This window comes from Pteropus medius, unplaced genomic scaffold (genome assembly GCF_902729225.1).
Source record: "Pteropus medius unplaced genomic scaffold, Ma_sr-lr_union100, whole genome shotgun sequence".
Lineage (NCBI taxonomy): Eukaryota > Metazoa > Chordata > Mammalia > Chiroptera > Pteropodidae > Pteropus > Pteropus medius.
The window spans coordinates 212,961-231,506 of NW_024354501.1; the positions used below are offsets into that span (position 1 = coordinate 212,961).

At 57.1% G+C, this 18,546-nt stretch overlaps 1 protein-coding gene across 1 annotated transcript in view; it reads left to right on the forward strand.

Annotated features, from left to right (window-relative positions):
- The window catches only part of HERC2 (HECT and RLD domain containing E3 ubiquitin protein ligase 2), a 115,897-nt gene that overhangs the window by 89,359 nt on the left and 7,992 nt on the right, over nucleotides 1–18,546 (forward strand). The window contains 17 exon segments of the mRNA XM_039853408.1: nucleotides 603–794; nucleotides 3,425–3,578; nucleotides 4,192–4,299; nucleotides 5,580–5,711; nucleotides 6,040–6,198; nucleotides 6,281–6,399; nucleotides 6,896–7,021; nucleotides 7,405–7,560; nucleotides 7,948–8,063; nucleotides 8,152–8,350; nucleotides 10,302–10,516; nucleotides 14,139–14,316; nucleotides 14,566–14,727; nucleotides 16,397–16,488; nucleotides 16,658–16,797; nucleotides 17,555–17,742; nucleotides 18,246–18,443. Coding sequence (XP_039709342.1) covers nucleotides 603–794; nucleotides 3,425–3,578; nucleotides 4,192–4,299; nucleotides 5,580–5,711; nucleotides 6,040–6,198; nucleotides 6,281–6,399; nucleotides 6,896–7,021; nucleotides 7,405–7,560; nucleotides 7,948–8,063; nucleotides 8,152–8,350; nucleotides 10,302–10,516; nucleotides 14,139–14,316; nucleotides 14,566–14,727; nucleotides 16,397–16,488; nucleotides 16,658–16,797; nucleotides 17,555–17,742; nucleotides 18,246–18,443 — 2,634 coding nt within the window.

Below are 18,546 nucleotides of genomic sequence, written 5' to 3' on the forward strand. Positions count from 1 at the left end.
CCAGCCACCCCCCACCCGCATGTGGACTCCGGCCCACTCAGCTGCTCCCCACACCAGACCGTGTCACCCTGCCCACACCTTCTCCATTGCCCATGTGCCCCCTGGGGACAGATGTGCGTTATTTTTAATACATTTAGAACTCTTGGTGTATGATCCTGTCACTGCTGGCAAAAACATGTCCCGTGGAAATCATTTGTAACCATCTGTGATGATAAGAAACTCACTATTTATAAACTAGGGATCTGGGCTCCACTTTGCTGTTTGGCAGTCTCCCAGGATGAGGGTTTAATGCAGATATTATTCCAAATTATGATCACACCTATGTTACGAACTTGGTCACGGTGTGGACTATTACTTCTTTATAGTTTAGGCATTCCTTTTGGCAGATGCCGTTGTTAATTTGTAAAACAGTTAATTGGCTTTGAAAGCGTAGTACATGGCGGTGGAGATTTTAGGGGCCTGTCATTTCCTAATCTGGTTCATGGTCTCAAATGCCTCATCGAGTCCCTCTTTATTCATTATTGTTAATCATGTTTCCTTTGGGTTTGTAGGTGACTGTCTCTTAACGCGTCATTCCTCATTTTAATTGTTGGGCTTTTTAGGATGTTGAAAGCCAAAATAAAGCATCAGGCCCAGAACCTCTGTCCTTGGATGAGTTCACCAGTCTGCTGGTCTCGGACGACACCCGTGTCCTGGTGGACCTGCTCAAGCTGTCGGTGTGCAGCCGGGCGGGGGAGAAGGGCAGGGACGTGCTTTCGGCCGTGCTGTCCGGCATGGGCACCGCCTACCCACAGGTGAGTCCGGGGCGGGGACCCTTCTCTCTCAGGGCGGCGCTGGCACCGCGTCCTGCCTGCCGCTGGGTTTTATTCTAGGGGACGGCCAGTCCTGTCCCTGGCACACGTGCTGCCGTCATCCCCCAGTTTGCCCTTCATGTCGTTTTCATATTTTTAGCCATTTAGAAATTTCTGCTTTTTTTAACAGCGGATCTGCCAGTTGTTTTCATTTACGGCTTTTGTATTTTATGTTATGCTGAAAATAAGCTCAGCGATATGACACTGTTTAAAGAAATTCTCCCATTTCTTCTGATGACTTTTATGATTTCATTTATTGCATTTACTTTTCTGAGCCGTCTGGGATTTAGCGTGATACTGAGGGATAAGTAGGGATCCAGCCCTCGTTTTCTCCTAGATGGCAAGCATGTTGGTCGTGGATTATTGAATAATCCATCTTTGGCAGTTCAAAAACCACTTTTATCGTATTCGAAGTTCCCGGATGTGTCTGGGTCCGTTTACAGACATCTCTGATCCACTAATCCAACTCTTCATGCTCTAATCCCACAGCATTTGAACTGTTACAGCTTCAGAATAGGTTTTCACAGTTTGTGGCACTGGATGCGACAGGGCAATCTCCCATGGCAGGCAGTTCTGTGTGGAGCCATCCCACGTGGGGCCGCCGGCCACCACACCTGGCTTTTGAGTTGCCAGTGCACCTGGGGGCCTGAAGTGTCATTCTGCTCAAGCTGAGTTTATTTCAGTTTGAATAGCCACATACGGCCAGTGTCGGGTGTAAAGTCGACCTTATCAATATATCAGAAAATAGGATCGATCCGTCAAGTCCTTGGGTTTTCTTAAACACTCTGATCGGTGGCCTTGCTCTCTGTCTTTTTAGAACGGGCCATGTCACGAGGTCTGTGCCATGTCATTTGTGTTTCTCTGGGCCCCATGTCACCACCACCCAAGCCATGAAGTGCTTAAGTATGGTCGAGCGGGCTTGAGAACGTAGTAAGTGCTTTAGTAGATATATTTTGTGGGCTTGTTATTCCTTAATCACGTTCAGGAAGAACTAAAAAGTCGTAGGTTCCCTGCTTTCTAGTTTTCAAGGCAAGTCACTTGGCGTGATTCTGAGAGTTTAAAGCAAGGCGAATCGTCACCAGCAAAATGTTAATTTTTTCACAAGTTTATCATATGTGTCGGAGGAGAGGATGTGAATGAGAACGTGCATTCAGAGTACCCTGCCCCCCACGCTGTCGCACGCTCCTGCTGGGCCCAGTGCTCGGCCCTCTCAGTACAGAGGGTGTGCGTCCTGTTCTTCGCAGATAAGGAACTGAGGTCCCCTCGGGTTGTCCCTGGCTAAAGGACACTCAGGTTGCTGGTGGAGAAATGGGGTTGCGCTCTGAGCACTCTGTGGGCCGAGCCGTGTCTGGGAGCCTGTCACCCTCCTCTGTGGAGTGACGGGTCTGCAGAGAAGGCTCCGCAGTGAAGCCCAGAGGACTCGTGGGCTGTGCCGCGGGATTTGATGACGTCAGCGTCTGCATCTCAGTGACGCACAGGGTCAGGGGGAAGGAAACAAAGGTAGGATTGTCTTCAAAGTGCATTGCCCGGTGGCGAGATGCTACTCCCGTGTCCTACCCTGACCTCACATTTGAGACATTTGAATTTACGATGATGCCTCAATGGCAGTGATCAGTCTTTCGTTCATAAAACTGTTTACTCAACTAATCTACTTGTTGTCTGTAAGGGAAAATGGAGGAAAACAGTTATTTTTGGAAAGTATAAAAGAGAGGGTAGTGTTATTTCTTTCTAAATGAAAAGAAATCGGTTAGTTAATGTATCATTGCCATCGCAACATATTCTTACTTGTTTTTAAAAATAGCAGTCAAGTCTCTGGCCACGCCGCCCCGAACAAGCCCCATCCCGTCCGATCTCGGAAGCTAAGCAGGGTCGGGCCTGGTTAGTACTTGGATGGGAGACCGCCTAGGTGCTGTAGGCGTAAAAAATTTTAAAAAAAGGGATTGTAAGCTGACAAGGTCCTTGCAGTCTGTGAGGTCACCCAAGGGTTGCCTCGCCTAAAAAATTTTATTTAAAAAGAGTAGTCAGGGAGTTTATAGTCCCCAGTGTTGGCCATTTAAATGATCGAACCGTAAGGCTTTCTAAGTGGGATGGGGGTGTTGCAGATTATTGAGAGGAAAGGCGCAGGGTGACCCTTAACGTCCTGGGCCGGGACGGCCCGGTTCTGTTCCTGTTTGTCGCCCGGCTCAGACGTGCCGTCTGCCCCCGTTTGGCTGGGTCGGTCCCCTCCGTCTCCGCTCCTTCCCTGGGTGGCGTGTTCCTGCAGCAGGCTTTCCTCACTGGGAGGTGCTCTCGTCTCGGCGTGAATAGGAACTGTCGCGGTCATCGGCGTTTTGTGTCTTCAGTGGGCACGTTGAGTGTTTTCTGTGTGTCAGGTGCCTCCAGCTTGTGTCTGTGTCACCCCAGGCTTCACAGCCCCTCTGCGATCCCTGTGCCATCTGGGTTTTCAGGGAGAGGAAGCCGAGCCCTGATTGGAACTGGATTTCTCAGACCCCCAAGTCCACCCTGTCCCCTCTGCCACCCTGTCCCTGCAGAGAGCTCCATACCTCCTGTTGGTAACCCCACTTCCCCCACAGGTGGCAGATATGCTGCTGGAGCTGTGCGTCACCGAGCTGGAGGACGTAGCCACAGACTCACAGAGTGGGCGTCTGTCCTCTCAGCCCGTGGTGGTGGAGAGTAGTCACCCCTACACGGACGACACTTCCTCCAGCGGCACCGTGAAGATACCGGGTACTTGGGGCCGACTGGGGGCAGGTGGCGGTCGCAGTGCCGCAGTGAAGATGCCGGGTACTCGGGCCTGAGCCTGGGGGACAAAATGGGGGTCTCGGTGACCCAGTGAAGATGCAACGTAAATGTCTGGCGTCACAATTATCAGGCGCCTTAGGCAGCACAGCTCAGGTCTAGTAAAGGTCTCGTGCGGTCTCCAGACGCCGCCCCGTGTCCCCAGCTCAGCAGTGTTGCGTGAGCAAGCACGTCTCCGTTTGTAGTTTGCCTGCAATCGCCCCGCAGAGACCTGGAGTCGTCACTGCTCACGCTGTCATGTGGACTCTCTTGTCCCACAGAAGGCTCCAGACTTCACACTAAGTGCTGGATCTGGGGTGGCGTTCCACGTAAACGGGGTGGGAGGGTGAAGCTCGGTCTGGTGGTGCTCGGAGCATAGAAGGTCGCCCTGCAGTGAGCACGCGGCGTGGCGGCCAGGCGGGGCCGCGGGGCCCGTTTTCCTGAGCTCGTTCCTGCTGACTTTCCGCCTCGGTCAGCGGTGAGACACGTTGTGGCCGCAGCGTGTGCGTGGGGGCCGCGGCGTGGCGGAGGCGTCACTGTTCTGCGCTGGCCTGTCCTCCAGGTGCGGAAGGGCTCCGGGTGGAGTTTGACCGGCAGTGCTCCACCGAGAGGCGCCACGACCCACTCACCGTCATGGACAGTGTCAACAGGATCGTCTCTGTGCGCTCAGGTGCGAAGGGAGGCGGAGCTGCGGGAGGGAGCGCGTGGCACCACACGCTGCCGCCAGGCCCTTCCTAGTGCCCCCTGGGACAGCTCGCTGTTTGGCTGCAGAGCACGGGGGGTTTTAGCCGCCTCTTCCTGGGACTGAATGGGTGTGCACCGTACCGCCGCGGGGCTGGATTGCGGGAGACTGGCGTGGGAGCGGGCCGTGTCGGGGACACAGGCCTTCTGGGAGGCCCAGCGTCCCCCAGACTGTGGGAGACGCTGTAGCATCTCGAGATGCGTGAGAGGGCCAGGTGCGTGCGAGGTCAGGGTGGACGCGCCGCAAAGCTTGGGAAGGCTGGTGTTCCGACGGACGGCGGCGCGGGCTGGGCTCATGGCGCGGCCGCCCCACGTCAGTGCGGGACAGACGGCCGTGGCCTCCGAGCCCGCACCCCAGCCGCCTCTCCAGGGCTGCTTCACTGCCCTCTCCGGGCTTCGTAGGGTCAACAGCGCAGACGGGGGTGTGCGCACCCTCGGACTTCACCCTTCTCCTCCAGCCAGGGTCAGCCACCTTCCCGACGTCAGCTGTCCCTCCGCCTTTATGGCGAGAGCCGCCGCAGACCGTGTGCACGGCGGCCTGCCTGTTCCCCAGCAGACCGTCTCTTACAAGACGTTGCCTGTTTAAAACCAAGTCTAAAGCTTTGGGTGACGTGACGTCGTCACAGACGGGCATAGGTTTTTTCTGGCAGTTTGACATGTGTCTGTGTAGCATTCAGTAGTGACGTCATAGGTGCCTGGTTTTCTGCTTTCAGCAGGAGTCCCCTCCAGGCCACAGCCACACTGCTGCCCGATGGCCCTTCTAAGTAGAAGCCTGGTCGGGGGACATGCTGTGGATCTGTCTCTCCAGCTGCTGTCCATGCAGCCCCGGGCCCTGGACCCTGGCTACCCTGCTGCTGTCCCCTCGGGGGTGGCCCCTCCACACTCAGACCTTTGCGTGCTTGTGCCCCCTGGGGGGAAGAGGGCCTCCTCCTCCCGTTGCCTGGGGAACGGCAGTGTGGGGTGTGCGCCAGCCGGTCCTACGGGCCTCTGACCTCCATCGCAGTTGTGTGTGTTCCCGTGGGCAGTCTCGCCTGCCCTCTGTCCCCGGTTGTCGGTTCGGTGTGCCGACATGTGACTCAGCGAGAGTGTGTGAGCTCAGGTCCGGGAGAGCTGGCTCGGTTGTTCGGACGCTGCGTGTGTGACCACGTCTGAAGCCCGTGCGGGTCGGACAGCGCAGTGGGCCTGACACCTGCGTGCTATGCCCTGCAGGCCGAGAGTGGTCCGACTGGTCCAGCGAGCTGCGCATCCCGGGGGACGAGCTCAAGTGGAAGTTTATCAGCGACGGGTCTGTGAACGGCTGGGGCTGGCGCTTCACGGTCTACCCCATCATGCCGGCCGCAGGTGAGGGGCCGACGGCCGTCCTGGTTCTCACGTAGGGCCTGGGGTCCACCGTCCCCTGCTGCAGTGGGAGCCACCCCGGCCCCACCAGCCACGCAGAGCGGCCTGCGTGTCCGCTTTGCATCCTCGCCGGCAGGAGAGTGCGGCGCGGCTGCGGTGCTTAGGCCGGTGGCTTTGCAGCGATGTCTGCGTGCGCGTGCAGTTACGTGACGCGGACGGTGGCGTCCAGGTGGACCGGGCCCTTCCTTGTTGGTCACATGTACGCGAGTCTCCTCGTGGGGGAGCCCTCGCCCTGCCTGGCGCGGGGACGTTGACAGCGTGCATTCCTCAGGCCCTAAGGACCTCCTTTCTGACCGCTGCGTCCTGTCCTGTCCGTCCATGGACTTGGTGACGTGTCTGTTGGACTTCCGGCTCAATCTTGCCTCGAACAGAAGCATCGTCCCTCGCCTGGCGGCGTCGCTAGCAGCATGCGCACAGCTGAGTGCCTTAGGTAAGTGGCACCCGTGGCACCGTGACAGTGTCTTCAGGGAACAGCACTCAGGCCCCTGATGGTTTCTGTCTGCTCACCGCAGCCGCCAGCCACAGGATGTGGGCCCTGCAGAGACTGAGGAAGCTGCTGACGACCGAGTTCGGGCAGTCCATCAACATCCACCGGCTGCTGGGGGACCACGACGCGGAGAGCAGGGCTCTGGTACGGAGCGGGGCGCGTCCGGACGCTGGCCCTGTGGGACGCGGCGTGGCCCTAGTGGAAACGGCTCACTCGCGGGGCGGAGTTGCTCCCTCCCGCGTGAGAGCGAGGCAGCCTTGCCACGTGCGGACCCCCCGCACACCCCCCCCACTCCCATTGCCGCACGTCCCGAGTGCAGGCTGGCGTTTGATTTAAAAATGGCGATGTGCGGGCGGCTGTGAACACAGGGCTGTCCGCTGGGCTTCAGGAGTCTGACTCAGAATGTCCCATCTCGCTGACGAGGTGGTCACAGCTGAAGGATGTGACCCTGACCCTGTGGGGAGGCAGGGTGTGGCCAGAGCACTGCGGGCGGAACCGCCCAGGAGGCGGGTGCTCAGCTCCCTGTTCTTCGTGCGGTGCCCGCCTGTCCTTTGGGGCTTTTCCTCCTTTGAAAACACCAGTGCGTGGTTGGAGGCGGGAGAGCGACTCAGGCCCGCCCCGCGGCTCCCCTGTCCCGCAGAGCTTCACAGGCAGCGCCCTGGCCGCGCTGGTGAAAGGGCTCCCCGAGGCCCTGCAGAGGCAGTTTGAGTACGAGGACCCCGTCGTGAGAGGCGGCAAGCAGCTGCTGCACAGCCCGTTCTTCAAGGTGACCTGGGCCCAGCCCAAGGTGCTGGGGACGGGTGGCGCTCCCTCGGGCACAGGGCAGGGGTGCAGGAGTGGGCCGCAAAAGCTTCCAAACAGGGCTGCGACCCACGCCCGCCCCGTGAGGGCTGGCCTGCTCTGCGACGCGGGGGTGCGGGCCACGCGCATCGCTGGGGGCTGGGCAGGGACTGGCCACGCCGCTGGCCATGGCAAAGCGCTCGCGGGGCACGGGGCGCGTGGTGCTTGGTCTGGGTTAGGGAGCCCCAGGACGAGGCCCGGCGGAAAGGACAGCCCGTGACGGTGGCTGTCGGGCACTCGGGGTTGGGGAAGTGGAGCGTTGGCTGCCTCTCTGAGTGTCCCTGTGTGGTTAATTTTTGGTGGCTGCAGGTCCTGGTGGCTCTGGCTTGTGACCTGGAGCTCGACACCCTGCCTTGCTGTGCCGAGACGCACAAGTGGGCCTGGTTCCGAAGATACTGCATGGCCTCCCGCGTCGCCGTGGCCCTGGACAGAAGGGCGCCGCTGCCCCGTGTGTTTCTCGATGAGGTACTGCGCGTCACTACGGGTCACTTTGGGGAGGCAGAGACGCGTTCGTTCCATGGCAGTGCAAAACAGCCCTCACACTGTGACACGGCGACGTGTCTCTGGCCGGGAATTACCGTAACGAATAGGGCACATGGGTGAAAATGGTTCAGCCGATTCCCGTTGAGGGGTCGTTTCAGTGGAGCCGGAACGACACTGGCCGCGTCTCAGTGTCTGAGGCTTCACGCAGTCGTTGCTTCCATTACCGCCGTGAAGTCGCAGAGCTGATGCCGCCATCCCCCCCATCCTCAGGTGGCGTTCCTTCTGCCTGCTCCCCCTCATGGGGTCGCCGTCGCTCTAGAGAGGCGAGTGTTCGGTCCATAATCTCATGCATTTGCTGTCGCTGCCTAGGTGGCCAAGAAGATCCGTGAGCTGATGGCGGACAGTGAGAGCCTGGACGTTTTGCACGAGAGCCACAGCGTCTTCAGGAGGGAGCAGGATGAGCAGCTGGTGCAGTGGATGAACAGGTCGCTCCGTCACGGACACGGGGGGGTGGTGTGGCGGGCACGCATGCACTGTCGCCCCGTGCTCATGTCCGCTTTGCTTTTGTCGTAGGCGGCCAGATGACTGGACCCTTTCTGCCGGCGGCAGTGGCACTGTGTACGGCTGGGGACATAACCACAGGGGACAGCTTGGGGGCGTCGAAGGCGCAAAAGTCAAAGTCCCCACCCCGTGCGAGGCCCTGGCGGCACTCAGGCCGGCGCAGTTGATTGGCGGGGAGCAGACTCTGTTTGCGGTGACCGCTGATGGGAAGGTGAGGACGTGTTTCGGCATCGCATTGGCATGAAAGCTGAGACAGCCGAGGCCTCGGCGCATTGCTTGGTTCACAGCCAGACGCCATCTCCAGATCTGTAGTGCCGGCGGCATGCTGGAAGCAGTTACTGTAAAACAGCGGTCCCCACCCTTTCTGGCACTAGGGACCAGTGCTTCTATGAGAATCTAATGCCCGAGGATCTGAGGTGGAGCTGAGGTGGCGATGCCAGCGCTGGGGAGCAGCCACAAATACAGATGAGGCTACTTCGCTCGCTCGTCCGCCACTCACCTCCTACTGTGCAGCCCGGTTCCTAGGAGGCCACGGACCAGTACCGGTCCACAGCCCCGGGGGTTGAGGACCCCTGCTCTACGATATTTCTGTGCGATCCTTCCTGTGTTCGGTAGCTTTAGTTTTTATTTTGAAGTACAGTATAGAAACAAGCGTATTATGATTACTAAGTAGTCAATAATTCATTAGACGTCTTCCAGTTATTTTCGCTGCTGCAATGCTTTTAAAAAACTGAGTGCTGCTGGCGCATGGATGTAATTGACATTTATGTGTCAACTTGGTGTCTCGCTGATTCATCCTGCTCTTTTTTTATTAACGTTTTTCAAGAGTTTCTGTGTTTTCTTGCAGAGAGCTGTAACTTGTAAATGAAGGGGCTCCACTCTGGTCCCCGTCTGGGCGAACGGGGGCTTATTGCTGGGTGGGGTGCAGGGTCACGCTGACAGGGTCACACCTGGGTCCAGTTCGCAAAGGAAACCTGTGACTGAACGTCACACACCCACATGGGGCTTTGGCGGAAGTCCTTTATCAGAGTAAAGAAGTCCCCTTCCGTTTCTGTGCGTTAGTGGATACTGACTTTTGTATCTACGTAGATGTTTTCTCCTATAGGGGGTTGTCACAGTGAACTGGACTAATTATCTCGCAGTATTAATTACTTCCTAGACTAGAGGTGGCTCGGCCCGCTCTCCTCCAGTCCACTCTCCTACCAGGCATCTGGGTTTTTAATTTCAATAATCATTTTTTGAATTTCTGGAAGTTCTGCTTTGGGTTATTGTAGCCTCCTATTCCTTAGGGATACGTTCCAGCTTTTATTTCTTTGGACATAACATGAAACTGTCGTCCTGCTGATGCTCACTCGTCGTTCTTTCTTTCCTCTTGTGTGATGTGAATTTTTAAATGCCGCCCCCCATAGAAAAATTATAAATATATTTGAGCTCACCATTTTCCTTAGAAAATTTTATGTAGAACTTCTTTGAGGCCTAATTTGAAACCAGTCATGGAAGAATTTGTAACCCTTGGCTCTTACGAGCCTGAGACACTGTAAATTAAATTCTCTCCCTGAGGAATCTGGGGCACTCAGTGTAAATTCAGACTGAAAACCAGCGTGACGATCAGCGTTTGTGGTTCTGCGTTCTTCGGAGAGATTCCCCCTCTCGGTGCTCAGGCGGACAAAGGTGGTGTTCCCTGTGCTCTTCCTGGTTCTCACTACAGTCTGTGTGAGGGGACAGCCTCTCGCAGCCCAGCTCTCCATGGGCCTCCTTTTAGGGACTTTGTCCCCCAGCCCGTTCGCTCGACACCCTCAGACCGGATGCCGGGCAAGCTAGCCCCCCAAGGTCTTGGTTTCACTTCCTCTTTTCGTCCTGAGCTCTCCTCACTCTACAGCCACGCATCGGAAACAGTGCGAAACAGCATTTAAATTTACTGACTTATTTAAACTTTTTTTATTTTTTTAGTTTTTTTAGTATTTAGATTTTTATGAGGTTTAACATATATTTGGAAATGGCAGTCTGATTTTTAAAATTAACGAAAGGTGTTTTGTATCCCCAAACACTACCCACTTAGAGTAAAGAAAATTAGTGTATTCTGATATGTGCTGAAATAGTAAATGTATTTATAATTTTTCTATGAGTGAAATCCTATGTCCACGTTGCTTTTTCTCGTGTAGCTGTATGCCACTGGATATGGTGCCGGCGGCCGGCTAGGAATTGGGGGCACGGAGTCGGTCTCTACCCCAACATTACTCGAATCCATTCAGCACGTGTTTATTAAGAAAGTGGCCGTGAACTCAGGAGGGAAGCACTGCCTCGCCCTGTCTTCGGAAGGAGAAGTTTACTCGTGGGGTGAGGCAGAGGACGGGAAGCTGGGCCACGGCAACAGAAGGTATGATGAGAACACGTAATTTCCACGTTACGTTTCCTCGTTTCTTCGTTCTAATGCGTGCGTGGTCTGTTGGCACTTTCTTTCTCAGAACGACTTTGGTAACGAGTCGAGTGGTAACGACTCGCTTGGCAGGAGTAAGTTCACGTGACGGCGTGTGTCGTCCTGCCCACCTGACGCCTCTCCTCGGGGGGGAATCAGTTCTGAGTTTCTGATTTCCAAGAACGAAGCACAGTGAGCTTCCTTTCATCCTCTTTCCAGATCCCCTTGCCCTGGTCCGAGTTACCTGCTGAGTCACAGCTGGCTCTGCGTGTGGGACACTAAGAAAACTGAATACGGGGGGGATGGCAAGTGAGGGTGACAGGGCACACACGACGGTTTTAAACAAAGCAACTACGCCCACTAGTTTTTAAAAATTAATGAGAACGCCCCGCCAAGTTGGGGCAACAGCGACTTTTATATCTGAAATCACAAAAGCAGCAGGTGCAGGATGGAAAACAGCGCGAAAGACGTCGGGGGCGGGCAGGCCGCACGCGCCTGCGCCGACGGGCAGGGCTGCGAGGCGCGGCGCCCACGAGCGCTGGAAGGACAGCCCCGGAGCCCACGGGAGGCGAGGTGGGGGGCCTGTCCCCAGAGCCTCGCGACACGCAGAGGTGGGGCCTTCGCCGTGAACGAGCCGCTGCTCCGGTTGCCCCTGCAGGGCCAAAACCGCTCACAGGTCACCCGGCCCTGCTGCGTGTGCGTGAACACGGCACGCCAGACACCCGCACGACGCTGCTCAGCCTCCTCGTCCCTTCAGGAATCACCAGCCCCGCGTCTCGCCGGTGGTGCTCGGACAACGGCGGGTTCCCAGACGCGGAACAGTGGAGCTGGGCCCTCTTCACGCCACTCACGAGAATTCACTCAGAAGGGGTTAAAGACCGAAATGCGAGACCTGAAGCCATAGGCCGCCTAGAAGAAAACGCAGGGAAGAGCTCCCGACGCGGGTCTTGGCCGTGACTTTTTCGACAGGATGCCACAGGCATAAGCAGGAAGCAAAAATGGGAGAAAAATCAAAGGAAACAATTCTGTTCTTTGAGGAAACCAGCATGATCAATGAGACCTCTGTCTGATCAAGAAAAAAAGAGCATGCGAATGAGGGCGGCACCAGCACGGGTAGTGACTGAGAGATGAGGAATAACAACGTTATGCAGACAGATTAAACTTCTTACATGAAATGGACAAGTTCCTCAGAGGACGCACGGTTTAACGCTCACCCAGAAAGAAACAGGTGGTCGAAGCCCCGCCATGTCTGTCAAAGAAATTGCATTTCCCACAAATGAATCTGCAGGACCCGATGGCTGGTGATTCCCATCACGGGAAAGGACAGGGCACACCGGTTCTTCACAGACCAGCTCAAAAAACCGAGGACGGAATTATTCCCAATTCACTTTTTCCGCCCAAGGACAGCCTTATTCTTGTATCGAAACCAGAATCAGACGTTAGGAAAATACAGAACGTGAACAGGGATGTGAGGATTTTTAAGACTGTAGAGAATCAAATCCAACAGTCAGTGCAGAGCAGGGCGACGGGACACGGCGGTGAGGTCTGCGCTGGCTGCTGCACCGTCGTTTCCCCTCCAGACGAGGACTCGACGTGAAGAGCACCGTGTGGTCGTCCCGCAGGCGAGGCGAGGAGCACGCGGCAGATTCCAGCTTCTGTGTGTGCCGAAAACGTGCAGCAGCCCAGGGGGACAGGCACGCCTTGTTCTCAGTGCACGTCACGGATGCTGTGTTTTTCATTTATTTATTTATTTATTAACAAATTGAAGGCAAGACCCTCCACCCCCAAAAAGGTTGTGACTCACTTCACTGCGATACTTGCTCTGTCGCGGTGGTCTGTGGTGGACCCGCAGCGTCTCCGAGGCGTGCCTGCGGCAGAGAGCTCCCTACCTGGTAAACGGCGTTCGGGTCAGACCCAGAGCCACAGGCGCTTGTGGTGACGGGCTGAACGTTCTTTCCCTAACGTCGGGAGCAAGGCAAGGACTCTGCTTGTCACCTCTCTCTTCAGCGTTGGGCCATAGGTTTAGCGAGTACAGGACGGCGATACAGAGAGATGAGAGTCACTCAGGCCGGGGAGCGAATGCAGGCTGCGTGCTCACCCACAGCGTGGCCAATTATGCACAAAATCCCTACTAGAATCAATAAGTGATATCAGCTGGGTCGCAGGATAAAAGACCAGTTAGTAAAAGTCAGTTGTGTGTGTTTATACTTACACATGTGCAAACAGAAACCGAAATTTTAAAATACCATTTACAGCACCCTCCTCCCTAAATTGAAACAATAAGGGATGAATTTGGTCAAAAAATGTGGACGACTTACAGACAGAAAGCTACAAAGTATTGCTGAGAGAAATTTTAAGAGACCTAACATCGTGGAGGAGTACAGTGTGTAAAATTTTTTTGATTTGTCGGTTTTCTCCAAAATTAACCTGTAGGTTCAACCCCTTCCCAATCAGAATTTCTGTAGAAATCGAAAAGCTGATTATAAAATTCCTGGAAAGGGGAAGTGCCTAGAACAGTTTAAGCAGCTTTGGCAATGAGGGGCAGAGCCGGAGGGATTGGCACTTTCCGACTTGGGCCTCATTTAAAGCTACAGTGATCGTGACAGTTGGTATTGGTGTAAAGAGAAAGAAATGTGTCAGTGGAGTGTGGAACGCGAAATGATTTCTCCTTCACAATTTCCATGCACAGTTTGCAAAAGTGCCCAGTTTTCTGGAGAAACGATAGTCTTTTAATGAATGGTTTTGAACAGTTGGATAACCATATGGCAAACAGGGAACTTAAATTCTTGCACCATATCAAATGATTCCTAGTCAAAGATGTAACACTGAAAACTAGAGAAAACCTTTGTGACCTTAAGTCAAACAGAGGTTTTTAGACAGAACTCCGAAAGCACAATCCAATAAAGAAAAATAGGATGAGTTGGACTTTATAAAATTTGTGAGCTTTTCTCTCTGAAAGACACTCTCGACCGAAAGGACGAGCTGCAGACGGGGACGCGCGTTTGCGATCTCGTGTGTGAGCTCTCGCGTCCAAAATCACGAGAGCGCGTTCAAAACGCATGGACACGGACACGAGCTTTTATTGCTACGTCGTAGGCTCGTTGACACCCGGACGATAAAACCACTCGAAAGAAACGTAGATTCACAGCAAGCAGGGGTGGCGACCTGTTTCTGTCAAAGGCCAAGTGGGAGTAAACGTCGTCGGCCAGCCAGGTGCAGTCTCTGGCTTATGTGTTTCTTTTTTAAACAACTTTTTTAAAAAAACATAAAACCCATTCTCAGCCCCTTGACCTTTGAAAAACAGGCCATGGGCCAGACCAGGCCCATGTGTGACTGCCTCTTCCCACCCGATTTAGCCCAAAAGCCTCCTAGTCCTGGCACAGGGCGACTCCTGTGAGGAGAGATGGTGGGAAATGACATTTTGGGTTCAGGTCTGAACGTTTTTTCTTGATTGGTGTATAACTCGATTTGAAGGGTGTAGACTGAGAAACGTTGAATCAGTGAGCAGCAAACCAGAAGCCTAACGTTGTCGATGTGCAGGAATTAGAGTGCATTTCACTCGTCTTCGGTGACCTTTTCGCAGCCCGTGCGACCGCCCTCGTGTCATCGAGTCTCTGAGGGGCATCGAAGTGGTTGACGTTGCTGCCGGCGGAGCCCACAGCGCCTGTGTCACCGCGGCGGGGGGCCTGTACACGTGGGGCAAGGGCCGGTACGGCCGTCTGGGGCACAGCGACAGCGAGGACCAGCTGAAGCCCAAGCTGGTGAGGGGGCGCGGGGCGGGCCGGAGGGGCGGCTCACCGCTGTTGCCATAGCTTCGCCAAGTTACAAGTACTCCCCGCTCCAGGTCCTGCTTCGTTTCAGGGCTGGCGGTCACTTAGTTTTCTTTCTTGTCCCACGGGGCCAGTGAAGTGACCTGTTCTCTGTAGAGATGGAGCGGGCGCCCCGCTCGGAGCGGCCCGTGCCCGGAGCACCCCTCCCGTCGCTCTTGTAACTCCGGGCCCTCTCCTCAGGTGGAGGCGCTGCAGGGCCACCGGGTGGTCGACGTCGCCTGTGGCAGTGGAGACGCTCAGACCCTGTGCCTCACGGAGGACGACACCGTGTGGTCCTGGGGTGACGGGGACTACGGCAAGCTCGGCAGGGGCGGCAGCGACGGCTGCAAGGTGCCCATGAAGGTAACCCTGTCCCCCGTGCTTCCCGGGTGGTTGGACCGCGCCCGCTGCTGCTCGGCGGGAGACATCGTGGGCGTTTGGGTCAAAGCGAGCGGCAGGCCCAGAGGGACTGAAATGTCTCGGTGCTGCCTGTGCTCTCGCGGGACTCCGTGTCTCCTGGCGGGCGGCGTGGAGCCTGTGGCTGCCGGCAGCGGAGGCCGCTGCACGGAGGAGGCTGGCAGACCTTTCGCCTGCGTCGGTTTACGGGGGTCTCTGGCTGGGGACCGGCAGCCCTTGCTGAAGAGCGGTGTGGGCCAGAGGCTGGGAGGTGGGCCCGCGGGACACTAGGGAGGGGGCTGCCCCCCTGGGCCGGGTCACAGGGTCAGGTCACAGTGCTCTGCTCCACCTCAGCCAAGTGACCCCGGGCAGTGTTCCTTAGTGAGACTGTCTTCACCCTGTGAACGAGTAGTGGGTGGAGGTTAAGTTCGCAGATAACGTTCAGGCCACGTGCTGATGGCTGAATGGCCCGCGGTGCCTGAACACATCAGGGCCATTCAGGTGACAGTTTGTCGTGGCTTTGGCAATGTGGGTGCAAGAAGACCAGATGCCAAGTCCGCTTGGCGCCCTGTCACTGGGGCTCTGGGCCTGCTGCTGTGGGAGAGAGCCCGGCCCGGCATCACGTGGCTTTTCCCCCAGAGCTGGCTGCCCAGTACGTGTGGTTCTTTTAAGTTTAAATCTAAATCACTTAGGATTTAGAATCCTCTCCCTCACTGGCACCAGCTACATTTGACAGGCTGGTGGCTTCTGTTCTGGGGTGTGAACATGGCACATGCACAGAGCCTTGGCAGGTGCTGCCCCGAGCCAGCGTCGGGGAAGTGCCGCCTGGGGACCCCCCTCCAGGCGGGTGCTGCTGTGGACCGGGGCTCAAGCTACCTTGTCCCTGCCTTGTCTCTGTTTTCCCTGAGAAGCACAAGGTGTTAGCCCCGTCACGGTTACTTAGGCCGGCCCCGTCTTTTGAGGAACTTGTCGTGGACTCTGATGCTCAGAGGGCTCCAGGGAGTGGGGTGCCGGTGCTGGGGGAAACTAAGAACTGGAGTTCAGTTCAACACAGGTGAGAACGGAAATCTGAGAGACGTCGCGGGAGCACCATGTCCCGGGCGAGGGGAGACCACGGGTGGGCAGTGAGCCCAGCGGGTGCCCCGTGCGGGCTGTGCGGGCTTCCGGCACCGGCCTGACCAAGGTCTCGTGGCGCTGGATGGACCCAGACAGCGGTAGGGTGTGTCTGAAGGCCTGGGCCCCTGGCCGTGCCCCATCAGAGCCTGCTGTCTTCCGCCCCTCGCGGGCCTCGGGCATCCTCAGGGCTGGAGGGCAGAGAGTGCAGAACGTGCAGACGAAGGAGCCGTCACACGACAGAGGTGGCGTTGGGACAGGGAAATGACCACCGACCCTCAGCTGTGACATGTCCAGCCCCAGGGGCATGATGGGCTCGTGGCCGCCTGTCCGCCCGGGGCCTCCAAGCCAAGCATCCCGTCCCTCGTGAGGATGTTCGCTCGGTCTGCTGGGCAGGACTTGAAGTTGTAACAAGGACTTGACGCGGAAGGGTGTCCGCATTCCTGGTCAGACTCCCGTCCGTCCCGGTGGGCGGCCGTGAGCGGAGCGTGAGGGAGGGTCTAACGGAGCCCCTCGCTTCCAGGTCGACGCTCTCACGGGCCTCGGTGCGGTGAAGGTGGAGTGTGGCTCCCAGTTCTCGGTCGCCCTCACCAAGTCTGGCGCTGTCTACACTTGGTACGCGAGACTCGTGCTTAACCCTGTGGAGGTGCTGACTGTCCTTGGAGCTCGACATGTGATGTGTCTGGCAGGCCGTGACTCGTGTCCTGAAACCCGGTGCCAGGAGGGTGGGCAGGTGGTAGACGGCACGGCCTTGAACTCCTGTCCCGTGTTCCCTCGTGCACAGGGGCAAAGGCGACTACCACAGGCTGGGCCACGGGTCCGATGACCACGTCAGACGACCCCGGCAGGTGCAGGGGCTGCAGGGGAAGAAGGTCATTGCCATCGCCACCGGCTCCCTGCACTGCGTGTGCTGCACCGAGGACGGTAGGTAGAGGCCTCCGGGCGGTGTGATCGGTGACACGCGGTGGGTCCGTGCGCCGCGTGCTGGGCCGCGCCTGCGCCGAGCAGGGTGCTGGCCGTTCTCACCTTTGCCTGGCGTTAGCACCTGGGAATGTGCGGGTTTCCCAGCTGTGCAGGACGGAGCTCATGGGGAGGCCGGGCTGCGTGCACAGAGTCCCACTCGCGGGGCTGGCCCTCGGCTGGTCCGCCACTGACGGACCTCGCTGTGCGAAGCCATCTGCACGAACCGCGCGGTCTCTGCTGAAACCTGCTTCCTCGGGGGTCTGGAACCCGGGCACGTGCCAGGCAGAGGCGCCCACGTGACCATCTCTGCGAAACGCTAGGCCCTGAGTCTCTGCTGAGCTTCCTGATAGAGGGCACACCACGTGCTGTCACAGCTCGCCACTGGGGGACTGGAGCGCATCCTGTGGGACGGGACAGAGAGAGGAAGGAGGACTTTTAGAGTGCGAGCGGGTTTTGACCTGCCATAGCTGCTTCGAAGGTGGCGAGAAGGGGCCGGAGAGTGTGGTGGCCTCTAGAAGCCGGCCAGCAGGGGCTGTCGGGGATCCCGCCACCTCTCAGCGTTGTGACTGGAGCTCTCTGGGCCACACAGGAGGGTAGCGTTCTCACCGCAGGCGGCCAGCACCCAGCGGAAGGGGGGCGATCGTGACGGGAGGCGGCGGTGCGTAGGCATCAGTTGGTCCTCGTGTGCCATTTCTTGTCCTAAATTTATTTTGTTTAGGTGAAGTTTATACATGGGGCGACAATGACGAGGGACAACTGGGAGACGGAACGACAAATGCCATCCAGAGGCCCCGGTTGGTAGCGGCCCTTCAGGGCAAGAAGGTCAACCGTGTGGCCTGCGGCTCGGCACACACTCTGGCCTGGTCGACCAGCAAGCCTGCCAGCGCTGGGAAGCTGCCTGCGCAGGTGGGTGCTGGGCCCCGGGGGTGGGAGGGCGTGCGGGCCCGGGCAGGTCTGTGCGTGCATCGAGCTCTGTGTGCGGCCACACGCACACGTCACGCGTCCGTTACGTGTTTGCAGACGTGCTCCGCTGGGAGCTCCTCGGGTTCCTAGTGTTGGAAACAACACTCAAGAACCTCAGTGTTCACAGCAACCAATAGCGCGTGTTCCGTGCGTCACCTCGTCCCAGATCTCGTAAACTGTGCAGAACCGTCCTCAGAGGACAGCCTCACGCATTCTTTAGCGAATACGTTTCTGGAGACAGACTTTTCTTGGCATCCTCCTTGGTTTACGTTACTTGGCTGAAGCAGAATGGCCAGAATAGTATCACGATGAGACTTTTCAAACCAGAGTCAAACATCGTAGTGTTTCTGTTTTTGAAAATAACATTTTCAGAATCCACATCCAGAGTTGTGGCTCGTCTGTGCGTTCGACGCGCAGGCGAGCGTGACGCGGCCTCGGTGTTCCAGGTCCCCATGGAGTACAGCCACCTGCAGGACTTGCCCGTGGTGGCCTTGCGGAACCGGCTGCTGCTGCTGCACCACGTCTCCGAGCTCTTCTGCCCCTGCATCCCCATGTTCGACCTGGAGGGCGCCCTCGACGAGGCGGGCCTCGGGCCGTCGGTGGGCTTCGACACGCTGCGGGGAATCCTCATATCCCAGGGGAAGGTACGTGGAGCCGCCTGTGCTGTGGGCGGGACTGGTGTCTTATTACATTTTAGTCCAACGCGGAGTCCTAACCGGAAGTGTCTGGGCTCCAGCGCCTTCAGCG